The sequence below is a fragment of the Lynx canadensis genome, chromosome F1 (genome assembly GCF_007474595.2).
Source record: "Lynx canadensis isolate LIC74 chromosome F1, mLynCan4.pri.v2, whole genome shotgun sequence".
Lineage (NCBI taxonomy): Eukaryota > Metazoa > Chordata > Mammalia > Carnivora > Felidae > Lynx > Lynx canadensis.
In genome coordinates, this window is record NC_044319.2 from 1,873,373 (window position 1) to 1,896,815 (window position 23,443).

The following is a 23,443-nucleotide window of genomic DNA, read 5'->3' on the forward strand; positions in this document are numbered from 1 at the left end:
GAGGTGGCAGAGACCCCTGGGCGCAGGGTGCCAGCGGCCCGCTCTGCCCCGGACCCCCAGGGCAGGGCAGCAACCGTGCCTAACGTCCTCGCACGGGGCAGGCTGTTACTTGCAGCCAGAAGCATCTTAACAGAGACAATGAGCGAGTGACTGGAGAAAGCCAAGACAGACGAGGCAACAGGAGGTCAAAGAAATACACCGGAAATCGAGGTAAAGCCCCTGGCCTTCCGAGTGGAGCCCCTGAGCATTTTGGCAAAACGACTTTCTTCGGGAAGACGCTAGAAAAGTCTATCACGAGGGGCGCCTGGGGGGCTCCATCAGTTACGCATCCGACTTCGGCTCAGGTCACGATCTCGCGGTTCGTGAGTTCGAGCCCCGCGTCAGGCTCTGGGCTGACGGCTCAGAGCCTGGAGCGTCCTTCGGATTCTGTGTCTCCCTCTCTCTCTGCCCTTCCCCCACTCACGCTCTGTCTCTGAAAAATGAATAAACGTTTATTTAAAAAAGTCTATCACGATATGAAGGGTGCAGTTCCATGCTATCTTACAATTTTAGAGAAAAATTATGTAAAAATCATCAACTAACACTTGATTCACTCTTGTTCCATTCTAAGAATTTAACACAGCTGCAACCACAACACGAATGTTTTCATAATTTTGTTTCGTTCTTCGAGAGGAAACCCAAATAAAACCTTTCCTCCCTACCTGGCTATCACTGAGGTAGCACTCCTCTTGTAGGGTCAATTCATTTGACATGGCCTTGCCCTTGTACCAATTACCTTCAGAAAATAAAGATCCCTTATGTGATGAGATCACGAAGAAAATAAATCACTCACTCACATGTCTGCATTTTAAAAGTTCTAGAAGTCCTAGAAGTTCTAGGACACAGAGGCCCCGGGGCAGACTGGTCAAAAGTGTGAGCCCCAGAATGGCCTGCCTGGGTCGGAACCCCCGTCCGCTGGGGACTAGTGGGTGACCCTGTGGAAGCCGCTCTTCTGGGACTCTGTGTCCTCATCTACAAAGTAACAACGGCTCCTACGGCAGAAGTTGTTGGAGGAGCATTAAATAGGCAATATGTAAAGTATTTCAGTCAACGAGTACTCAACAACTGTTAGCTATGATATTTCAAAACCTAAGACAACCAAAGTATATAAACGCCAACGGTGGAACTGAATTATTAGCAAAGGAAAAGCTTTCTTAAAATTCCAGGCATTATGTTTAAATACAAGCACATACAGTTTAAATAAAATTAAGACAAGCAAACATGGAAACAGATGTTGTACTTATACTGTAAAGGAGCTATAAGTTTAATTTCTAAAGATAGAAGAACTTTATTTTTATTTTTTTTAACATTTTTTTTATTTCTGAGAGACAAGAGGGAGACAGTGCGTGAGCAGGGAAAAGGGCAGAGAGAGAGGGAGACACAGAATCCAAAGCAGGCTCCAGGCTCTGAGCTGTCAGCCCAGAGCCCGACACAGGGCTCGAACTCACGAGCCGTGAGATCCTGACCTGAGCTGAAGTCGGATGCTCGACCGACTGAGCTACCCAGGTGCCCCGAGAAGAACGAGAAGAACTTTTTTAAAGGTACCATATCAAATCTATTGTGCTAGAAACTACTGTGTTGCCGTACCTTCTAGAGAGGATGTGAAAAATCTGAGTACAGAAGGGGGGGGGGAAGCATGGAAAACTTGGTCAATTCTCTCCTCTACTCAAATTAATCCATTAATTTATCACAAGTCTAATTAAAATCCCAACAGGTTTGGGGGTGTCACTTTTCCTTTTATTTCATTTTTATTTGTTTTAAATGATAAAATAATTCTAAAACCCCTTTAGAAGAATGTATTAAATGGAAAAGCAAAGTTTTGAAAGTTCTAAGAAAACAAACAGTAACTTCCCTTACTAGACATTAAACTACAAACTTACAGTTGTTAAATCATGAGGAAATAGCACCGAGTTAGATCATTACCGCGTCCAGAAACAGAACTCGGTGTTTATGGAAACCCAGTACGTACACATGAACATGGCGTTTCAAGCCAATGAGAAAGGATGGCTTAGTCAACAGAGGATGGTGACAGGTGACCAGACACGCGATACTCAGATCCTAACCTAAACTCCCACCACCTTACATCAAAATAAATTGTAGGTGGCTTACACTGAAACATAAATGAAGCCATAAAGAGAAAAGAAGAAAATGTAGGTGAGTACACAGACAATTTTAGGTTGGGGAAGGCACGACAGCAAAGGCAGAAACTATCAAGGCGAGGACTGACAGAGGCACCTCTCTACCGAAACAAGGAAAACTAAAAGCCAAGGTGAATCGTGTCCCAGGTCCGTCCCCTGCAGTCTGCTCCCACGCAGACTCTGGGCTTGACCACATGACCGGCCAGGGCCCAGGAGACAAGGGGATAGGTGACAGGCAGGGGTCCGACAAGAGCCTGCACACCAAGGCTGCCACTTCTGCGTGAGCTGCCCACAGAAGGCCCGAGAAGGCCCAGGTGAGTCCCAGGGAGGTGCCTCACGCGCCTCCTACTGGCTGCGAGCTGGGGTGTCAACCACGTGGGAGACGTTACACCTGCACGATGAGGGGCTCCCTGTTGAAGACACAATAAATCACTGCAGGAATGACTTAACATCCCACCGGGAAACAGACAAGCACATGAACAGACGATTCGCACAAGTACAGGGATGTCCAATAATCACACGAGGAAACGTCTGACTCTCCTAGTAATCAAAGAAACACAAATCAAAACACTGACGGGTGCCTGGCTGGCCCAGTCGGTGGAGCCCATGACTCCTGATCCCGGGGGGTTGTGAGCTCCAGCCCCACCATGTTGGGCATAGAAAGAGCTTAAGAAAAATCTAAAAAATAAAACACTGAGATAACGCCTTCTGCCTCTCAGATTGGCAAAGATTAAAAATGCTGATACTGCCCTAAATGGGACGGAATGTTGGAAAGCTGACACTCTCATCTACTGTGGCTAATTTGGTAACGTGTATCAGAAACTAATAAAATTCCCTTTCGTCCGGTAAACTCATTTATTTTTCACTCAAATATTTACTGTGGACTCATAGACACCTAGGTGGGAACTAGGAACACAGCCAGATCAGGCAGGACCTTAATAATCCGGGTTTTATTCTGGGAGTACTAAGATGCCACGGAAGGCGTTAGCAGCGAATGACAACAGCAACCGGCCACGTTTACGATCATTCTGACTGCTGCCCAGAGAAGGGGGGATGAGGATGGAAATGAGAAGACGCTATGTGTCCACGTGAGGGGTGCCTGGCTGGCTGTCGGGGGAGCATGGGACTTGATCTTGGCATTGTTAAGTGTGAGCCCTACGTTGGGTGTAGAGATTACTTAAAAATAAAACTTTAAAAATAAATAAATGTTCACACGAAGGGACCGGTGGCCCATATTTGAGTGGCGTCAGAGAGACGAAGAAGCAAACAGGTTGACCTCAGAGGACCTAACAGAAAAAAGTAAGAGAGAGGAAAAAATACATACTAGGAATTTATCCCAGAACATAAATAGATGTGCAGATAAAAAAGATCAAATACGTACACAAAGACATATATCCGAAGATGTTCACAGCACTGTTTTTATAATAACAAAAATAGTGAAAAAAATCTAAAAGTCCATCCCCTAAGGAGTAAATTAAGCAGATTAAGGTCACCCAAAGCATAGTGAAAATACTACGCATTCTCTTAAAATTACATAGATCGGTACTGAGTGACAAGAATTATGTAAAAAGGCATCAATTACAAAACATATAATGTAGAACAATTTCACTTACAAACAGTACGATCTCACTTTTACTTAAAACACACTCGTACATACATAAACATACTTATGGCTGCATACGTGCGTTATAAAAAGTCTAGAAAGCTATAAATCAAAACAGCAAAACTTTAGATAGTTTGATTTTGAGTTATTAACATCTTCATACTTTCCATACCTTCTGAAATCTACATCAAAACTGTACTGGGAGTTTATAATGGAAGGGAAAAAGTAACTAAAACAAAACAAAACAAAACACTGACCAGACATTAATTGGGACGATTGTCATTGGTTCATTTTCTCAAAATACTGCAAACGCAAAGATTAAAGAGATTACAAAGCAATAAAAATAACAATGTTCTAAATTAAAACTTATGATTCATAAATCTTAAAGTGTTAAAAACTCAAGAGTCACAATTTGCTGGCAACCCCAGGCTAGCATGAGAAGGGGAGAGGTAGGGACATCTCAGGACTCTAGAACGAAGCAGACACTCAAACGGAACCAATGCGTGGTCACCCTAAAACCACAGGAAGGTCCCTTTGCTGCAGGGGTGAACGCCCAGCCTGCACCCCCCTGTGATGCGATCCAAAGAGCTATTCCTTTTATTTCACTCATGCTCTGGGTTCTTCAGGAAGCTTCCACCGCACCCAGCTGACACAAGTAACACAGAGACCGAACAAGACAGAACACGGAGGGCCTCGCACACACAGTGAAAGGCAGTCAGTTTTGGACTTCGTGCCATGAGATGCACTGGTTACCGAGACCACATGTTTTAGAAGAACTTTACCCCTGGAAAAGTCCTCAGTCCATCTAAAGATGTGAAGACTACTCTGTTCCCCAAAGACAAAGCTCTCTTTGTTATCTGAGGGTATTGCAGACATACCCAAGAAAAATCACCAACAGATTACACGGTTCTCCTAAGATTCTCCTGATTTGCTTCATGGACCATCGGTGAGCTCACCATCAGGACCCCTGGCAGGGCCACCAGAGGGAGGGCCCCAAAGCTGTTTAGGCCGCCCAAGGCGCCTCAGCGAGGCTTCCGTCCCGCACTCCCACCTGCCTGGCTGTCTACAGGGAAAGGCCCAGGGACTCGGTCTCCGACCTCTCTTCTTTAGAAAATACGAACACGTCCATTTAAAATATTAGCCCAGGGGCTCCTGGGTAGCGCAGTCGGTTAAGCGTCCGACTTCAGCCAGGTCACGATCTCGCAGTCCGTGAGTTCGAGCCCCGCGTCGGGCTCTGGGCTGATGGCTCGGAGCCTGGAGCCTGTTTCTGATTCTGTGTCTCCCTCTCTCTCTGCCCCTCCCCTGTTCATGCTCTGTCTCTCTCTGTCCCAAAAATAAATAAACATTGAGAAAAAAAATTTTTTAATAAATAAATAAAATATTAGCCCAAAGTTGTAAAGATGTCAGAAACTGTGTACAGCAAATAACAGGATCTATTCTAGTGAGTAAGAGGAAATAATAACCCGAGGATGAGGTAGCATGGCTGAGATATCATCCACATACCCTTAACGTCACCATTTGAAAAGATCAGATTCAGTGGGTTGTGCAAACGTCAGCACCGTTTCATTCCAGAACATCTTCATCCCGGGAGAAAGGAGCCGGGCACATACCCACAGGAGCACCCACTGCCCACCCCTCCTTCAGTCTCCTGCTCGGGCCCTGGCCACCGTTTATCTTCCCGCTGTCTCTAAAGACGCCTCTGCTGGTCACTGCCTATCACTGCAATCCTGTAACGTGGCCTTTCGTGTCTGACTTCCCTCCCTGAGATGTTTTCACCCCTCTGTGGCATGTGGCACTACTTTGTTCCTTTTCACAGTCAAATACTATCCCATCGTATGGACATACCACACGTTGATTATCCATTCATCATCAATGGACGTTCGGGCTGTTTCCACTTTTTGACTATTGAGGATAATGCTGCCATGGATGTCTGCATGCTAATTTCTCCGTGGACCCACCTTTTCATTTCTCTGCGGTCTACAGCTAGGAGAGTAACTGCTGGGTCAACAGCAACTCTACGTTTAACTTCTTAAGGAACTGCCAAGCTGTTTTCTAAAGCGGCTGTGCCATTCTTTTTCTTTTGTAATGTTTGTTTATTTTTGAGAGAGAGAAAGCCCGCGTGCACGGGAGCAGGGAAGGGGCAGAGAGAGGGGGACAGAGGATCTGAAACAGGATCTGCACTGACAGCACAGAGCCCAACACGGGCCTCGAACCCACGAGCCACGGGATCATGGACGGAGCTGAGGTGGGACAGCGCCGAGCTCCCCAGGCGCCCGCCGAGCTCCCCAGGTGCCCACGGCAGCTGTAACCATTCTTAACGCAAGTTTAAGAGACATCAGGCTTTCAAAGAAGGGATTCACTCTCATCAAGTCCATTTTGTGCGCCAAGCGCTACGCCTGGGTTTTATAGAATTTCTGATTTGGTTTTCCCAGTAGTTCTATAATGCAAAAAGTATCTCCATTTTCAAAAACAAATTCAAATCTCAGACCATAACCGACTCAAAAATCAACTACTTACTAAATGACAAAATAGAAGCCAAACTCAGGCTGACTTCAAAGCTGGTCCCCTTCACCCTCCGCCAAGCAACCGGTATGCTTAGATGCATGCACACTGCTTCACACCGAAATGATTCTTTGGAAAAGCTATTTGTTAATTAAATTCATTAGAATCATTCTAAAACAGAAGCTTCACAATGGAAAGAAATTTCTAGAAAATATGAGCTCTCTTGTTGCACAACTCACTGTTTACTTTCTTTAGCAAATAACATTTGTATGCAGTATTACTGAAAACAAAACCTATCTATATATTGCCTAAACATTATACAGATCAGCTTCTTCTGCCAAAGTTCTATGAATGGCCAAAAAAATCTGGGTATCTTCCACCGTGGACTGAACTGTGCCCCCAACATTCACAGGTTGAAGCCATAACCCCTAATGCGATTATATTCGGAGATAGGGCTTTTAGGAGGTAATGAAGATTACATGAGGTCATAAGTTTCTGCGGTTTAAGCCACCCAGTCTACAGTATTTGGTTATGGCGGCCTGAGCTGAGTAACACATCGTCCTTCATGAGTATCAGAAACTATCCAATTATTAGCATTTTAAGCAGTGGTAAGAATCAAAACAAAGGAGGCACTAAGTGGAAGTAAGTTAAACCCACACACATGCAAAAGCTTTCTGCTAAAACAGTATTTACAAGTCCCATGATCGAAGAGACTGTAAAACAGAATGATGGCCCTTCTATTAATTCAGGATGCAACAAGGTAGTCCAGGATCATGGTATCCTCCACAGGGCTCTGGAGTTAAACAAACCCCAGTCTCGCTCTTTTTGGCCATTTCTTAGCTTTCTGTTTGAATAAGAAACAAACTCTACACCTATTCCTGTGCTCCAGATGCTGGCATTTGTTTGAATTAAATTAACATTTATTACATGCCAAATACTATGATACACCCTTTCGTACCCAGAACATCTTAAAGAACATTACAGGTGCTCCCAAAACGGTGGTTGCTATTACCAGTGAACAGATCCTGGAAAGGAATACCCTAGTCAAAGCCAAACATTTACATGAACACCCACTATTTGCCAAATATTTTACCAATACCATAAACATAAAAATGCAAACCCTGCAGGGGTGCCTGGGTGGCTCGGCTGGTTAAGCATCCGACTTGGGCTCAGGGCACTATCTCCGTCGGTGAGATCAAGCCGCACGTCAGGCTCTGCACTGCACCACCAGTGCGGAGTGGAGCCTGCTCGGGATTCTCTCCCCCCCGCGCCCCGCCCCTCTCTGCCTCTCTGCCACTCAAGTGTGCTCTCTCTCTCAAAATAAATAAATAAACTTTTTTTTTTTTAAATGCAATCGCTGCCTTCAAGGAGCTTACAATGAAAAGAGACAGATAGATTCAGATATTTATAAAACAACACAGTAAACGCAAAAGCAAAAAAATATACAGAGCATATGGGAACACAGGGGAATGCCAGAAAACTTCATAAGCCCTTATTTGGAGAAACATCTATTGAGGTACAGCTCAACTCAGACTCCTTTAACTTTTACGAATACTCAGTCTCATCCATCAATTGGGGGGAGGGAGGGTTAAGTCGACACAGGAAGTGTTTAAGTCCCCTCTTCCTCCCCCACGACCGCATAAAAACTGAAATCACATTTTCCCAAATCCTTCTTTCGCCGGCGATAAAGACTGGGTGTTTTGTAAGTTACACAATTACCCTAGATTGAAGCTGTGAGTAGGGTAAGTAACCAAAACCATCAGTCCGGTATGTGATTCCTTCTACACCAGCCAAATGGGGTCTGCCTAGTTCCTCTGGGGGAAAGTCACACATCCAACAAGTACAGTGTAAATGAAGAGCAATGACAACAGAGACGCCAGTCTGTGCATCCTTTCATGGGTATGTCACTTGTCACCTGACACGACAATCCTGTGAAATAAAAGGATACCTCCATTATTACCAGTCTGCTCAATTAATGAGAAAATCCCGAATCTTCTGAGCCTTGATTGTACATTCTAAAATGCATCTTAAGCGTATCATTACCATAAATGAAGGTAACAAAATCCTAACAAGTATTTCGAAGACTCTAAACATCCACATAGGAAGGAAACGTCAAAGATCAATCTCCTCACTTAGGAAGTAAGAAGGCTGGACTAGATCAGACGAGAAGGACCATTCCAGGAAACACCCCCACTGCCACACTCTGGGTGGCCACACGCGGGTCCCGAACAAACACCACTCATGCACGCTTTCCCACCAAGCCCAGAAATGCATTTATGTGTCAGTCAACAAGGCAGCCACCAGCAGTTGGGAGCAGATAAGCAAAATGTAACCTACTTACCATCCTTGAACTAGAAAAGGCCCAGAAAGGTAAAGCAAACTGCCCGAAAGTTTAACATAACTAGCCTAAAACAGAGCTGAGCCGGGAAACAAGAGCAGGAATAGAACTGTATGCTGCTTTATAAAGCATACAAAACATCTTCTCTGCCCTCATCATTTGACTCTCACTACCCAGGCAATAACTGTCCCTGTTTTTACATATTTTTAAATGCGAATCAGTGAAACAACGTGATTAGCTCAAGGGTATCCAGCTAGCAAGTGGCTTTGATGAACCCTCATAACTCTACCACACCTTTTCTTTTTAATACGAAAGTCGCCCAGGGGGTGCCTGGGTGGCTCAGTGGGTTGAGCGACTGACTTCCACTCAGGTCGTGACCTCACGGTTCGTGGGTTCGAGCCCCGCGTTGGGCTCTGTGCTGACGGCTCAGAGCCTGGAGCCTGCTTCGGATTCTGTGTCTCCTCTCTCTCTGCCCCTCCCCTGCTCGTGCTCTGTCTCTCACTCTCAAAAATAAATAAACATTAAAAAAAGAAAAAAAAAGTCGCCCAGTAGAGAGTGTAAGTATGGACGATTTACACGTAATATGGACCTAAGAACGTCTGAGTTCTTAGCCACTAGTCTACACGCAATTATGTTATATCAGACAGGCTCCTCTTTCCATCAGAAAAGAGCTTGAGGAAGTAACCAACTAGGTTAAAAAAAAAAAAAATCACTTAAAAGGCCTACACTATGTTAAAATTACATATACACACACCTGCCTCAAACATAAATCCTCTTCCACTTCTAAAACATTACACAAATGAAAAAAAATAGAACCAAAAAGTTGCACGTTACCCTAATAAAACTACCAGTTTTCTGGGTCTCCACCTTTTTTCACCGTCTCGAGTAAGAAACACAGTTTCTCGTTTTGTAAATGATCCTCTTTAAATGAAGTATTAACACATAATTCCACATACAGCCTTTGACACGTGTAGCATGCCTTTAAGATGGTCTCAAGAATGGACAGCATCACTCGGTTCCCTCCAGCCTGGGAATATTACACGCAGCGGGCCTGCTATTCCTGAAATTGAAGTCATCTGAGAGATCTTATCATAAATACTTAAATGGCAACATATTCATCATATCCTCTCTTCGGAACTCTGACCAACTGAAATGGAAATTCCTGCCCATGCATTCCTATTTCTGGATGGACTTTAAAACATCAGAACTACTCCTTAATATAAAGACTCAATTAATACTACAACGCGTATGTCCCACAGCACTTAAAAGCATCAGTGAGATGAAGTCAAATGTTCATATAACCTGAAAAGCCCTTTCTTAAGCACCAAATATCCCAAGCCCTTTTGCAACCAGCACAAGGACCTTTTATTCCCATACCAAACCAGCCTACTTTTATAGGATCTGTGGAAATGTGTCCAACTGAGTTGTACGAACCACCTACCAAACCATCTAAGTCCTACCAAGGTGAAAAGCTGATCCTCTTTTGTGCTCTTAAATTATTCAAATGAGCCTACAAAGAATTGCCCGCGGACTACCTGAACGAGCCTTTCAGACCGCTGCACCAGCTTGTTTTTGTGCTACTGGAAAGTATTCGTGGGATTCCTTCCTCTCCAAATTTAGAAAGGAACAGAGCAGGAAGCATAGAAATTACAAATCAGTCTTCCTTAGAAAAGGAACTTTTAGGGGAAGACACAATTTACCTGTGACAGGCTGACAACTACACAGGGTAGTGATCAAACTTCACTGAATACCCAGAACTACTTTTTTTAATTTTTTTTTTGGTTCATCACCTCTGAATCAAACAACTTTATAATCATTTCATTTTAAAACACCCCAGTTTCACTGTTCTACATTTCTCAATGTTGATATAAATTTACCCAAAATTTGGGGGGGAAAAAAAAAACTTGTAACTTCTGGTCTGCAAGACTCCTACAGCATTAAATCTTTGAAAAAAATATCAACAATAGTATGAGAAGATATAAGGTTACCCATGTTTTATTACAGTTCCTGCGTTTTCAAGGACATCAGTACGTGGAGGAAAAAAACCATGCTCAAAACCCACGGTTCAAGTTTCTCAAGCCATATTTTACAAAGATGATGTTTTTGGTTTGCACGCCATAATTACATTTTAAACTGATCCTTCCCGTTTGAAAATAAGTTGTGTGAAATGACTAAGGAAAAGGGATCTCTTAGAGGCACAGCACTAAACACATTTTTAAGGCCAGGAAGATCAAGGTTTGAAACTTGGAATCAGAGAAAACAGAACTCAAATTCCCAGTAAGCTACAGTGAAAAAATACAGCTATGTCACACGAGAATGTATTAAAAAGGGGGGGGGGGGGGGGGGGGGAATGTTCAACCTTGATGGAATAAAAAGAAGGAAAACTAGCGTTGGGAATGGAAACTACTTAAATTGAGGCAGAATCCCCATGACATGACATTTTCTCGCCCAAGCGAAGGAATCCGCAGATTCGATCGCCGAAATCTCGCATCGCCTTCGGAAGGTCTGGGCAGCGGCGGGCCGTTAATCTTTAACACAAAGGAGCGAGCGCGGCGAAGGCGCCGCGAGACCACCGCCCCCCCGAGGCCGGCGCCCGGCGACCCCGGGAACCCCCGGAGGCGGGAACCCCGCGGGCGGGCTCGCGCGGACCCCGGGGCGCCTCGCGGCCGCCCCCACGCGCGGGGAGAGACCGCCGCAGCGCCGGGCCCGCCGAGGCCGCCACGCTTCCCGACGGCACACCGGGGCCGCGCTCGGCGGCGGTGGGAGGCGCCCACGGGCAGAGGCCAGCGCGCCCCCCCACACCCACGCGGGCCCGCGCCCCCCGCCCCGCCGCCTCCCGGTCACCTTCGGGCGCCCCGCGGGCCCCCGCGCCCGCACGCTCGGGGCTCCCCAAACTTTTCTGCTCCCCCCCCCACCCGCCCACCCCCGTTACAGCCGGGCTCTCGGGACGAAGGCGCACGACTCCTCACCTCCGCCCGGAACAATGCCCGTCTCCCACGGGCAACGCAGCACGGCCGGGGGCCTGCGGCACCCCTCCCATCCACCCCCCGGGCCGGGCAGGGCGGGGCGACTGCGGGCGGGGGAGGGAAGCGGCCGAGCAGGGCCTCCGGGGACGGGCGGGCGGAGCCGGTCGGCGGCGGGTGCGGAGCGAGTCCCGAGGGACAAAGGACGGAGGCGCCGAGGCCAGGGCGGGCTCCAGCCGGGGGGTTGGGGTGGGGTGGGGGGGACTAATGGGGGTCGCGGCGCCCGCCCGCACAATGGCCCGCCGGCCACACGCCCGTCGCCCTCACCTCATGGTGCCGGCGGCGGGGACGCGGGGTGGCGCGAGCCAGGCCTCTCCTCCGGGGGCGGGGACGCGGCTTGGCAGGCCGGCACGCTTACACCCATGTCACCGCGCGAAGCAGGCGGCCGCCGGCCAGACGCGGGAGACGCGGCGGGGGCCGCGAGGCTGCGAGCGCGGGGCCGAGGCTGCGCGTCGTCCCGCTGCGGAGCGCCCGGCCGCCCTGGAGGGAGCCCGCCGCCCGCCGCCGCCGGCCGAGTGCAGGCGGCGCCGCAGCCGCGGAGGAGAGCCGCGAGCGCCGCGCGGGGCCGGGAGGCGGGGCGCGCGGCCGAGGAGCACGCAGGCGCCGCCCTCGCTCCCTCCCCGCCCCCCCCGACCCTCCCCCTCCCCCCCCCCGGCGCGGGGGCGGGGCGGGGGCGCGCGGCGAGGGGCGGGGCGGGGAGGGAGCCCCCCGCGCCGGCCGCCCGGGCCCGCCGCCCTGCGGAGCGGGCTCGGCGGGGGCCCCTTTGTGGCCTCTCGCCCGCCGCCCGCGCTGCCCCCGGGCCTTCCCCGGCGGCCGGGCTGCGGGGGCCTTGCGGGGGGGGCGGGTGGCTAGCGGGTCCTCGGTGGGGGGGGGGTGGCTAGCGGGTCCTGGGGGGGTGGCTAGCGGGACTGCGGGAGGCAGGGGGGGCTGCCTGGCGTGCGGGGGCGGGAGCAGCGGAGGCCTGCGGGGGACAGCTGGGGGCTGCGGGGCAGTGGTGCTGCGGCGGACAGCGGGGCCTGCGGGGGCGGCAGCTGGGGGCTTCGAGGCCTGCGGGGAGGAGCGGGCGTTGGGGGGGACAGCGGGGACCTGGGGGGGCTGCGGGGGTCGGGGGGGACAGCGTGGGTGGGGGGGATTGCGGGCGCTCCAGCCGACTCCTGGGCGGGGGGGGGGCGCCTAAATGGGCCGCGAGGGCCGCCGGGGCGCCGCACCAGCCGGGAGACACGGGAGACACGCGCACTGGGGGCGGGCATGACCTCATCGGCTGGCTCACGCTGGGGGGGGGGGGGGGGAGGACGCGGGCCTGGGGGCGAACCCGCGACAGTTGCAAAGGCTTGCGCAGGTCTTCCCTGCGCTCCAAGTCACCCGCTTTGAGCTGTCGAGTGGGGCGCCGTGGAACATCCACGGGGGCGGGGGGGTGGGGGGCTCCTCCCAGCGAGCAGAATTATGGTGTGGGAGGTTGTCGTGGCCCCCCCAAAGCAAATCCGGGAATCCAGTAAGAATTCAGAACTGGACAAATGGCAGGCGTCCTGCAGTCGCCAGAGGAGGAGGGAGGTGGGTCTCCTCTGGGGTAGGTGGCCCGGAGGAAAGGTCGGCTGCTGCGGGCTCCCCGGCGGCCTGCGCGGGCCGCCAAGATGGAGGCTCAGGCAGGGCCCAGGAAGCCGTTCAAAAGTTTGGATGGTTTATTTTAAGACGGAGGTACAATTCCAACTGTAGTTATGCCACTGGAGACCGTTTACACTTGCAAAGGAAACGTGAGCAGGCGACAGGCATGCTTGGTCAATGCCTGGCTTGTCTGTGATGGAACCGCGCGGCCCAGTTTTCACTATAAAAAGCATCCTGGTTTCAGACTCGACGCTGAGTTATTTTCTTTTCGGAACCCGCAGCCTCCAACCAACAGTGACCTGCAGCTATGGCACAGGACCAGGGTGGCCTCAGGTGGCGGAAAGCACAGTGCCTCTGCTTTAACGTGGTGTTCTTGAAGAACGCTAATTTCCGCCCACACACCTAATTACAGCTTACGCCACACAGCATCTTATTCAGGGACCTCCGAGCGCTGGGAGAGAACACCCTCGCCAGTCAACTGTCCTTGTTGCCACATTACGGGCAGAGACAGGGAGGTGAAGAGCTCAAGAACTGGACGAGTTGGTTCAACGGGCACCGTTAAGAATGATAGCTACCAACTGTGAAGGTCATTGTCTCCGCATCAGTACCGCGGTGATTTCCATCATGAAGACAGGGGCCCTTCCAATATTACCCTCCCAATTAGCCAAAGACCATTTGCTGCCGAGGCTTTTTTTTCTTGGAAAAGTAATAATAAGACGTGCTGAAGTATCTTGGGGAAGTATTAATAAGACACGTTCGACCACAGAGAATTTGCACCACTTTGCCTGAGTCCATTCATAGCAATACAGTAAATCCAATAGAGCTTGTGTTTCAGGGAAAACTCTCAGGAAGGGCCAAAAGGGGTGGAGATTTTGCTGTAATGACTCAAACCACCTCCTGTCAGAGAGAGAGGCAAGGATAAAAATGCCTTACAGATGACTCCATAACTTACTTCTCGTTTGTGAAATTTAATCCATGCCGCACTCGGTAAGCGATCTGTCCCATCTCTATCCTGACGGCAAACATTCCAACGGTATGGGCACCGAATTAGGCAATCCGGGTGGAAAAGCCTCCTCTTATTTCCTGTGTTTATTAAAAATGTACCAGCCAAGAATCTTGGCTGCCTACGGCCATTTTCATCCTCTCGCATGGCAGCTCGCCAGTCGGTCATACCATTGCCTTTGGATTTAGATATGGCAACGGGTGGCCTGACCTCCAAAGGTCATTCTGTGGAAAGGCAATTTGTTGTCTCCGGGACAAAAATGTTATTGCTTCTCGTTCATATTTGGTTTAACAGTCAAAGAGGGCCGAGAGGAACTGGAGCTAGGAAATCACAGACTAATTCTGGCCACAGAGGAAACTTTGTGGAACATGTCACCCTATAGAATTAAAGAATTTTAGGGGTGCCTGGGTGGCTCAGTCGGTTGAGCATCCGACTTCAGCTCGGGTCATGATCTCACAGTCTGTGGGTTCGAGCCCCGCGTAAGGCTCTGGGCTGACAGCTCGGAGCCAGGAGCCTGCTTCGTGTTCTGTATCTCTCTCTCTCTGCCTCTCTCTCTCTCTCTCTCTCTCTCTCTCTCTCTCTTAAATAAACAAAATTTAGAAAAATATTCTTTCTAAAAAAAGAATTTTAGAGATGGAAAGACTCTTAAGTCCATCCCACTCATTTTTTTCCAAAAGGGAAAGCGAGACCCAGAGAGGTTAAGTAAATTGCCCGCCGTCACACAGCCCCTCTGCGGTCGGACTTGAACCCAAGATTAACAGTTACCGGTGTACTGCTCCTTCCGCCACCTCACACTACCTTCCTGTGGCAAGAGAAACAGCGGCGTGAGGCGGTCAGAGTTAAAGCTGATTCGCTTCTCGTGGACCCTGCTTAACAATTAGACTCTGTTGGCTCGGCCGGATGGAGAAAATGGTGTGAACTCTCCCAAGTGTTGTCATCAAAAGACACAGGCTTTCCTCACTTAATACCAAGTGTATGAACGTCCACCTCCCTCCCTAGAGCAAGACCCCAGCGGCAATCTAGAACAGCCAGCGGAACAGACCTGCCCCGAGCCCCAGGCGTCCACAGCCTTGATGCTGGTCTACACCTCTGTTAAGCAGGGTGCACCAGGCGGAAGATGAAACAGAAAATATGCCTCTGTCGAGATGACTTGCTTTGGGAGTGTTGTCAGTCTGGCTCCGAGGGTTCTCTCGGAACATGCCGTGTTTAAATTCGTCTGATACATCGGTGTGGGTTTGCCCTCCATTTATGGGCATGACTAATAAGGTTCAGCAGTCAGGCAAACAGCGCGAGAGATTGTAGGCACGGTCTCCCCAGCGCCCCAGAAAAGGGCTCTCCCCTGAAAAATTAGGAGTTACTTAGGGACGGGACGGGTGAGGAAGAGAAGGTAGTCTCCAGTGGGTCGTGACGGTACCCTTTCTACTCCTCCGTATCGGTATTTTTTTCTTTTGTGGCAGTTCACAGCAGAATTTTTGTTTATCTCTCCAAGAATGGAAAAAAGAAATAATGTAGAACATGATATTCAGTAGGACTCAAGATATTTTTCTTACTCATCTTTCAGCTCTAGCCGCCCATATATAATCTGGGTCCTAAATATTATCAGGAGACATAGACGCGGGGAAGTATTGCCTCTGACATTTGCTTTTTTTTTTCTCTCTCTCTCCCATGTGTCATTTTCTCCCTTCCAAAATTAGGACTTATTCAGTTAATTTCATTTCCTCTTCCCAGAGTCTCTTTTCACAGCGCTGCACTGTGTGAACTTGACAGAAGATTGTTAAAGCCCGAACGGGAATGTTGCGGTAACATTAATTGGGAGAGACCGTATTCTATAAAACGCAATACTACATCATTTCCACAAAATTCAGTCCCCGGCCGCTAATTTAAAGAGTACGGCAGGTGGGCTCAGTCTAGATAACAATAAAATCATGGTGCTTTACAGATTGGATTTATTTTTTTTTCAACGTTTTTTTTTTTTATTTATTTTTTGGGACAGAGAGAGACAGAGCATGAACGGGGGGAGGGGCAGAGAGAGAGGGAGAGACACAGAATCGGAAAACAGGCTCCAGGCTCTGAGCCATCAGCCCAGAGCCCGACGCGGGGCTTCGAACTCACGGACCGCGAGATCGTGACCTGGCTGAAGTCGGACGCTTAACCGACTGCGCCACCCAGGCCCCCCTACAGATTGGATTTAAAAGAAGCACCACCACAATCTAATTCTGAGCTCTTAGGTCTTGCAGAATCTGCCAGTGGCTTGGGAAGAAAAGCTAGCGGTTTCCGTTCTTCTTGCCTTGATTTCCTCGTCCCGTGTACTGTAACGTAATCAAACTTGAGAATACCGGGCAATCACCTTAGGGACCGTGACGATCAGGTGGCAGCTCACCTTGGAATCTCTCCTCAAAGGAGATCAGGAGGAAAGTTAATAAAGAAAAGATTCGTTTCTGCCTAATCGCAGTAGAGAAGCAAGGTATTACCACTAGCATGTATCCTGAAGAAGCTGTCGGGAATTAATTCACACTGGCATATCCCCACGTGGTTTTGGGGCTCCCCTCCCACATCCATGGTCGTTTCAAAAGTCCATTAAAAATCCCGATTAGCCTTCTCGTTGAAACTGTTTGCCCAGCACGGTGATCCGGCCAAGTTCTAGTTGAGAAACTATCTCTGCATCTTGATTTTTCTTAAGTTTTAAAGTCCAAATCCAGTCTCTGGTCAAGGCTTGCTACAGTGGGAAGAAAGGTTTAACCTTCACACATTTAGTGCCTTTGGTGTCAAATGATGAGATCCAATGGTGTTGTCCCATCAGTTTTACACAAGGGTGGAATTTGTAAAGTCCTTGAGAAGGTAGCCGGGGGTTAAATACTTCTAGTAAGGGAATTGAACTGCAGATCAAAAAGTAAGGAAATGAAGGGCAGAACAGAACCTCTCCTTCTCCTCTCTCTGCACTAACAATACGTGCTTTAGATGGAAGCCGATACGGACAGGCTCTACGTTTGAGAAAAGTAATGTTCTGGAACCACAGGAATGTGGGAGCGGAGCGTGGCTGTGATTGGCCCACGATGCTATCTGCCAACCTGCCAGGCATTTATGTACCTCGGTTCATCCGACATGCCTGGCCTGGGAGGTGGGTCCCCTGAGGGTCATCCTCACAGCTCCCCAAAGTGAAGCACAGGGAGGTTAGGAGGCTGGCCCCAAGCCACCCAAGCAGTAGAAGAGAAAGCCGGAAAGGCCGGTTCCGCGGGCCACGCTCTTAAGCTCTGCCCCCGATGGCCTCTTCGATTTCACTTCCTCGATTAAAGACAGAAAAAGAGAAAAGGGCTCAACGTCCACTTAGGAAACGGGACGAACATTTCAAAACAAAGCAAAACACTCACAAGTCACTTACCTCTTCCTTTCTGTCCGCCCGGTAAATCCTGGGGCTCAGGCTACCCGGTCATAAATAACCACCACCTGCCCCCCCCCCCCCCGCAGGCAGAGATTTGTAGCCTGAGCCTGAGCCTGAGTACCCAGGCTTGTACCTCGCGCAGTGTAGGGACCCAAAAAATGAGCTCAAAGAGTCTCCAATGAGACACCACTAATAATGTCTGTTTGTTTGTTTTCCAGAATAATAACGCGACTGAGAGTTTGTTTGCTTATTTTCCAGAATAGTAAGGCTACTGAGAAGTGACCCCTCCGCCACACCTTCACCTCAGGTATCCCAGGCTCCCGAGGAGCAGAGCAACGGGTTCTTGAACCAACTCAGTGAACCAAGAGCTCGTGTAGAAACGCTTGGAGTGTGTTGGCTGACATTTTTGGTGGGATACAGGGCAATCGACAACGAGGCCAAGCCCAGGTGTGTTTTTAAAGGGATCTCCAGAAGGATCTGCCTTCTCTTTCTTATTAATCTTCCAGTCAGTATCAGGGAGGCGAGATGGGGGAGGTGCCACACCCCCTGGGTGACCCCACGCTGCCTGGAACTTTGGTTGTCTGCAGAGCAGTCGGGCATAAAGTCTCAGTCTAATAGGAGACTTAAAATCTCTGTAAAGGACTCGTCTATTTTTCTTCCTTTATCTTTTCGGGAGAGACTTTTTTAGGCCTGAAGGACTCACTAAAAATATATCACCAATGCACGTGGTTATAATATGTCAGGGAAAGGCCTTGAATGGAAGCCTACTTACTATCTTAGCCTCTGGTCCGTGCTTTCTTGTCTAACCCAGGTGGCACTTCAGATCTGTCAAGCATCTCGTCGTTCACGTTTCCTTAAATAGCTCCCGTTTTGTGTGTTTTTTGCGATGTTGCCCTCACTGAGCGTCTCACTGAAGTTGAGTTTACTCAGCGTCTCTCACTTGCAAATAATATTCCCCCTCAAAAGCTCACAGTCTGGGGGCGCCTGGGGGGCTCAGTCGGTTCAGTGATCGACTTCGGCTCAGGTCATGATCTCGAGATTTATGGGTTCGAGCCCCGCGTCGGGCTCTGGGCTGACAGCGCGGAGCCTGGAGCCTGCTTCGGATTCTGTGTCTCCCTCTCTCTCTGCCCCACCCCCGCTCATGCTCTGTCTCTGTCTCTCTGTCTGTCTCTCTCAAAAATAAACATAAAAAAAATTCAAAAGCTCACAGTCTGGTCTTTTCCTTCTTATTTTTTACTTTATTTTCTCCCCTATTGCTAATGAGACGATAGCCTCGAGTTGCTTGATTTGAGTTATTTATATCTTCCGGCCTCTGTTCAGTATCAGGCCCGGTCTGGTGTTCCTTTCTGACTGAACGATGCCCAAATTAAGTTAAGAGTCAATTCCTAAGACAGCTGGCCTGCGATTCTTCATCTTCCTCTGGTATCCGGAGCACCGGACGGTCTGTTTAACATTGAACGTTGGCGTCTCTAGCTAAGCTCAGAGTTTATGTCAGGTTTGACTCCCGGGACTTTCAAAGGAACTCTGTTCTGTGACTGGGTGGGGGGTTACAAGCAGGGAGGGAAAGGTTCGCACCGTCTAGGTGGTGAGCAGAGATGCAGAAAACCTCTTGACGTGGGGCAATCTGATCTCTTCGGTGCCTCCTTGACATCAGTCCATCGCGTGGAGGCCCGGAATTTTCTCCTAATGGTGGGGTTTCTGGTGAGACGACACTGAATGGTATACAGCAACATGGGCCCTGATGCTAAATCTAACACAACTACTTAGCCATTATTATCAACTTGTCAAAGAAAAGGAGCTTTTCTGCTTTGTCCTTCCCTCCAGGTCCCTTTATCAGGCTTCTGATTGCCACTGACAAAAACCCAATGCCAAGTAGCTTAAGCAAAAGAAAGAAAGAAAGAAAGAAAAAAGAATTTACCGTGTATTTCAAGTGCGATCTTCAGGCTAAGCTAGATCAGGGCTCAATGTCACCATCTCCAGCTTCGTGCATTGACCTAGTCTCTCCTACTGCCCAAGTCCCAATGTCACATTCTTCCAGCGCTGTGATCCCCAAGCTGGACAGCCTGTCCAACCAGCAAGGACTCCAGACCAGCTTGAGCCGCATGACCATCCCGAACCAGTCCTCGGGACCAGGGTAAAGAGGTTCTCCAGCTGGCCAGGAGAACATGGGTCATGGGTCCACCCTGTGGTCACATTCTTTACAAAAATGATCACGATAAATATAATTTATGCTAATAGATAATATTAGAATAGTCATAATAATACCCCAGGCCTTTGGGCTGGTCTCCCACATTGATGCTGAGCTCGGTCACGTGACTCACTGTGGCCAATGAGATAATAGCAAATGTGACACAAGCAGAGACTTGTAAAGTCTTGCTCACTGGGGCCTGCCCTTACGTGTTGCTCTTTGGAAACCAAAAATGCCACGGACACGTGAAGAAAGCTGGGCTCGTTTGCCAAAGAATGAAAGGCCACATGGACAGAAGAGAGTTGCCTGAGTGGAGGTCCTGGACCAACAGCCTGTCAACCCCAGTTTGTGAATGAGGGTTCTAGACCATCCAACCCCACCTGAGCTGATCCAGACCAAAACGACTGCCCAGTCAACCTACGGAACCATGAGAAATAATGGTTATCGCTTGAAGGCCGCTTAAGATAATGGGCAGATTGCTACGGAGCAAGACAACTGATATACCGATTCTCTTCAAGAAGTCCCCACGGTGTTGGAGTAGGCCAATGGCTGCCGTCGTGAGGAGGCGATCTTTGGGAAAGCCCAGCCGAAGTGTGTCCAGGTTCTAATGTCAAGGGCCACTCCAAGGACTCCTCAGGGTCCACGTGGGGACAGCACACCTCCTCACTGGTTGATTGGTTAATACATTGGAGAGTTCTTCAGGCAGAAGAGAGCGCAGGAAATGCAGGATGGGCAAGAGTGAGCAAAATGATAAAAATTCAGGGCCTCAAAATAAATAAAAACTTTAAAAAAGAGGGGGCGGTGCCCGGGTGGCCCGGTGGGTTAAGCATCTGACTCTTGGTTTCAGCTCAGGTCATGATCTCACGGTTCGTGGGTTTGAGTCCCGCATCGGGCTCTGTGCTGACAGTGTGGAGCCTGCTTGGAAATTCTCTCTTTTTCCTCTAAATAAATAAATAAATAAATAAATACCTTTAATGTAAAACAAACTAAAAGAGTTTCTTTAAATTTTTTATGTTTTTATTTTGTTTTTGAGAGATTGACAGAGTGCGAGTGGGGGAGGGGCAGAGAAAGAGGGAGACAAAATCCGAAGCAGGCTCCAGGCCCTGAGCTGTCAGCACAGAGCCTGACTCGGGGCTCGAACTCACAGACCATGAGATCATGACCTGAGTCAAAGTTGGACGCTTAACCGACCGAGCCACCCGGGCATCCCTCAAGCCTTGACTAAAATCTCATTTAAATGTTCCAAACTGTTCCCAGTGGGCTCACGAGATATTAATAGTCATTGTGCTCAGGTTTAAGGTTCCAGTGGGAACAGCACCCTTCTTAGGCCATCAGGTTGGTGGTGAGGGTAACTATGAGGACGATACTCCCTCTAATCCACCGGACTCTTCAGAATCACTTGGCAAAGTTCTCAGTGAGGGACCGCTGTCTGGCTAAGGAGCCAGGCGTGAGTTGGGATGAAACCCAGGTTTCTCTCCGATTTGAAAAAAGACACTGAGGTCATCCTCCAGAAGAGTTCAAGAAGACCATTTCCTTCCAAGGAGAGAAGAGGAGAGGAAGCAAATATTCCTGGAGGTCTCAGAGCAAAATGTTAGATCTTGGCCTGTCGATGTACCAGGCGGCAATCCAGGGGAGTAACTGCAGAAAAGCTAGAGTTTGTGAAAGATCCAAGGAGGCTGTAAGAAGGAAACTTAGAGCTCAAGACACTTAGGTCTGACAGATGTGGACGTGGGGGTCAGGAGGAGGGAAGCACCAGGGCAGACTGGCGAGGAATGAGAGGCGCTTTGCAAATACTTGGGGCGAAGTGTTGGGCAAGAGGGTCCTGGACCCAGTAGATTACGTGTGCCCTCACTGGAGGACCCCTCCGTGTTTTTCTCCTTGGGGTCCCAAGTCACTCTCTGGTGCCCTGGACAGGTCGACTGGATTGTCATGCATGCCAGAGGTGGAACGGCTTATAACAATCACTTCCTTTTTATTAGTATTATTATTTTAGAGAGAGAGGAAGAGAGGGGCGAAGGGACAGAAAGAGAGAATCCCAAGCAGACTCCATGCTCAGCAAAGAGCCGGACATGGGGCTCGATCCCACGACCCTGGGATCATGACATGAGCCGAAATCAAGAGTCGGACGCTCAACCGACTGAACCACCCAGGCGCCCCAATGATCACTCCCTCTTAAACGGTTGTAACAGCCAGCTTGCGCTGAGGGGATGATTTCTCACGTAGTAAAGCGTCGGGAAAGGCGGGGGGTGGCTGGTGTCTCAGTCAAAACTGTCTCTGCCTTTTGTTTTTACCTCCCTGAGTGTTAGTTTCTTGCCCTCCAATTGGCTCTAACCATGGCCGCCAGCACCTCCTGGCTCCCCTCTTACTTGGCCATCAGAGGGGGGACTCCAACGGACTCCAAAGGACCGTGGGCGAGGAAACAGAGACCGACTTTCATCGATTCGCCTGGGCCGTGTGCCAGCACCCAGTCTAGCCTGGGTCCCACGCCTGGCCGGGGAACCCTTCTAGAACCAGACCCTGCAAGGAGAGAAAAGGAGGCTCCTCAAAAGAAGAGAGGGGTTTTCTCTGAAGATGGAAATAAGACAGCTGCACACTCTTCTAGATTCCTTACAAAGCCCTGCTGCTTCCCAATGGACCGCTCGTTTAAGGAGTCCGATGGAAAAGAACAGAATAAGGTCTAAATAATGGCAGAGTGCCTACGGACCGAGTTCTGGGCAATGTCTCTCTCTCTCTCTCTCCCTTTATTTTCTTTTTTCATTTTATCTCCCTCCATATTTGACTTCCTCTTAATGTTTTATTTCTAAGTAATCTCTGCACTGAACATGGGGTTCAACCTCAGAACCCCGAGATCAAGAGTCGGACGCTCAACTGACGGAGCCAGCCGGGCGCCCCTCCGCGTTTCTTTTCACCTGGATGTGTAATCAAAATCGTGAACATAACAATAAAAACGAAAATACAGAAGAATAAAGAAAGCTTTTAAAACCAGCAGTATTAAAGATAACCCAGTGGTCTGCATAATAGAGATGCATTCAAAACACAGAAAAATATTAAGATAATGTTTCAAACGGGTGGAAGGTGGTTTGTCAATCCTTAAATTATTTCTAATTCTCATGGAGTTTGTGATTACCCCTACTAACATCTTGTTGAGTTGCTTTTCGCTAATGTGTGGAACAGGGGCTTTGTATTATATTGCCTACTGAATTTTACTGTATAAATGTCTCCCTTTGTTGATTGGATGGACCAGGAGGTCCTTTCTGTATTTGTTTCTGTCTGTGCCCGTTTGGATTACTTTCAGACATCAATCCAGGGGCGCCTGGACGGCTCAGTCCGTTAAGTGTCCGACTTCACTCAGGTCATGGTCTCACGGTTTGTGGGTTCGAGCCCCGCATCAAGCTCTGTGCTGGCAGCTCGGAGCCTGGAGCCTGCTTTGGATTCTGTGTCTGCCTCTCTCTCTGCCCCTCTGTCACTCACGTTCTGTCTCTCTCTCTCTCTCTCTGTCTCTCAAAAATGAATAAACGTTTAAAAAACGTTTTTTTAAGACATCAATTGGTAACTAAATAGAACCAAGAAGAAAGCCTGTAAAATCGGATCAACCGCCATGTTTTTAATTGATTTCATCCACCGTCTA

General features: G+C 49.1%; 1 protein-coding gene and 1 non-coding gene across 2 annotated transcripts in view; one reads left to right on the forward strand and one right to left on the reverse strand.

The window, feature by feature from the left end:
- Positions 1–11,964, reverse strand: part of ENAH (ENAH actin regulator) — a 138,143-nt gene extending 126,179 nt beyond the window's left edge. The window contains 1 exon segment of the mRNA XM_032591857.1: positions 11,911–11,964. Within this exon segment, the coding sequence (XP_032447748.1) occupies positions 11,911–11,915 (5 nt within the window). The 5' untranslated portion in view covers positions 11,916–11,964.
- TRNAG-UCC lies at positions 8,949–9,033 on the forward strand. Its single transcript has one exon. It is a non-coding gene; the product is annotated as a tRNA-Gly (tRNA).
- Positions 11,965–23,443: the final 11,479 nt, after the last annotated feature.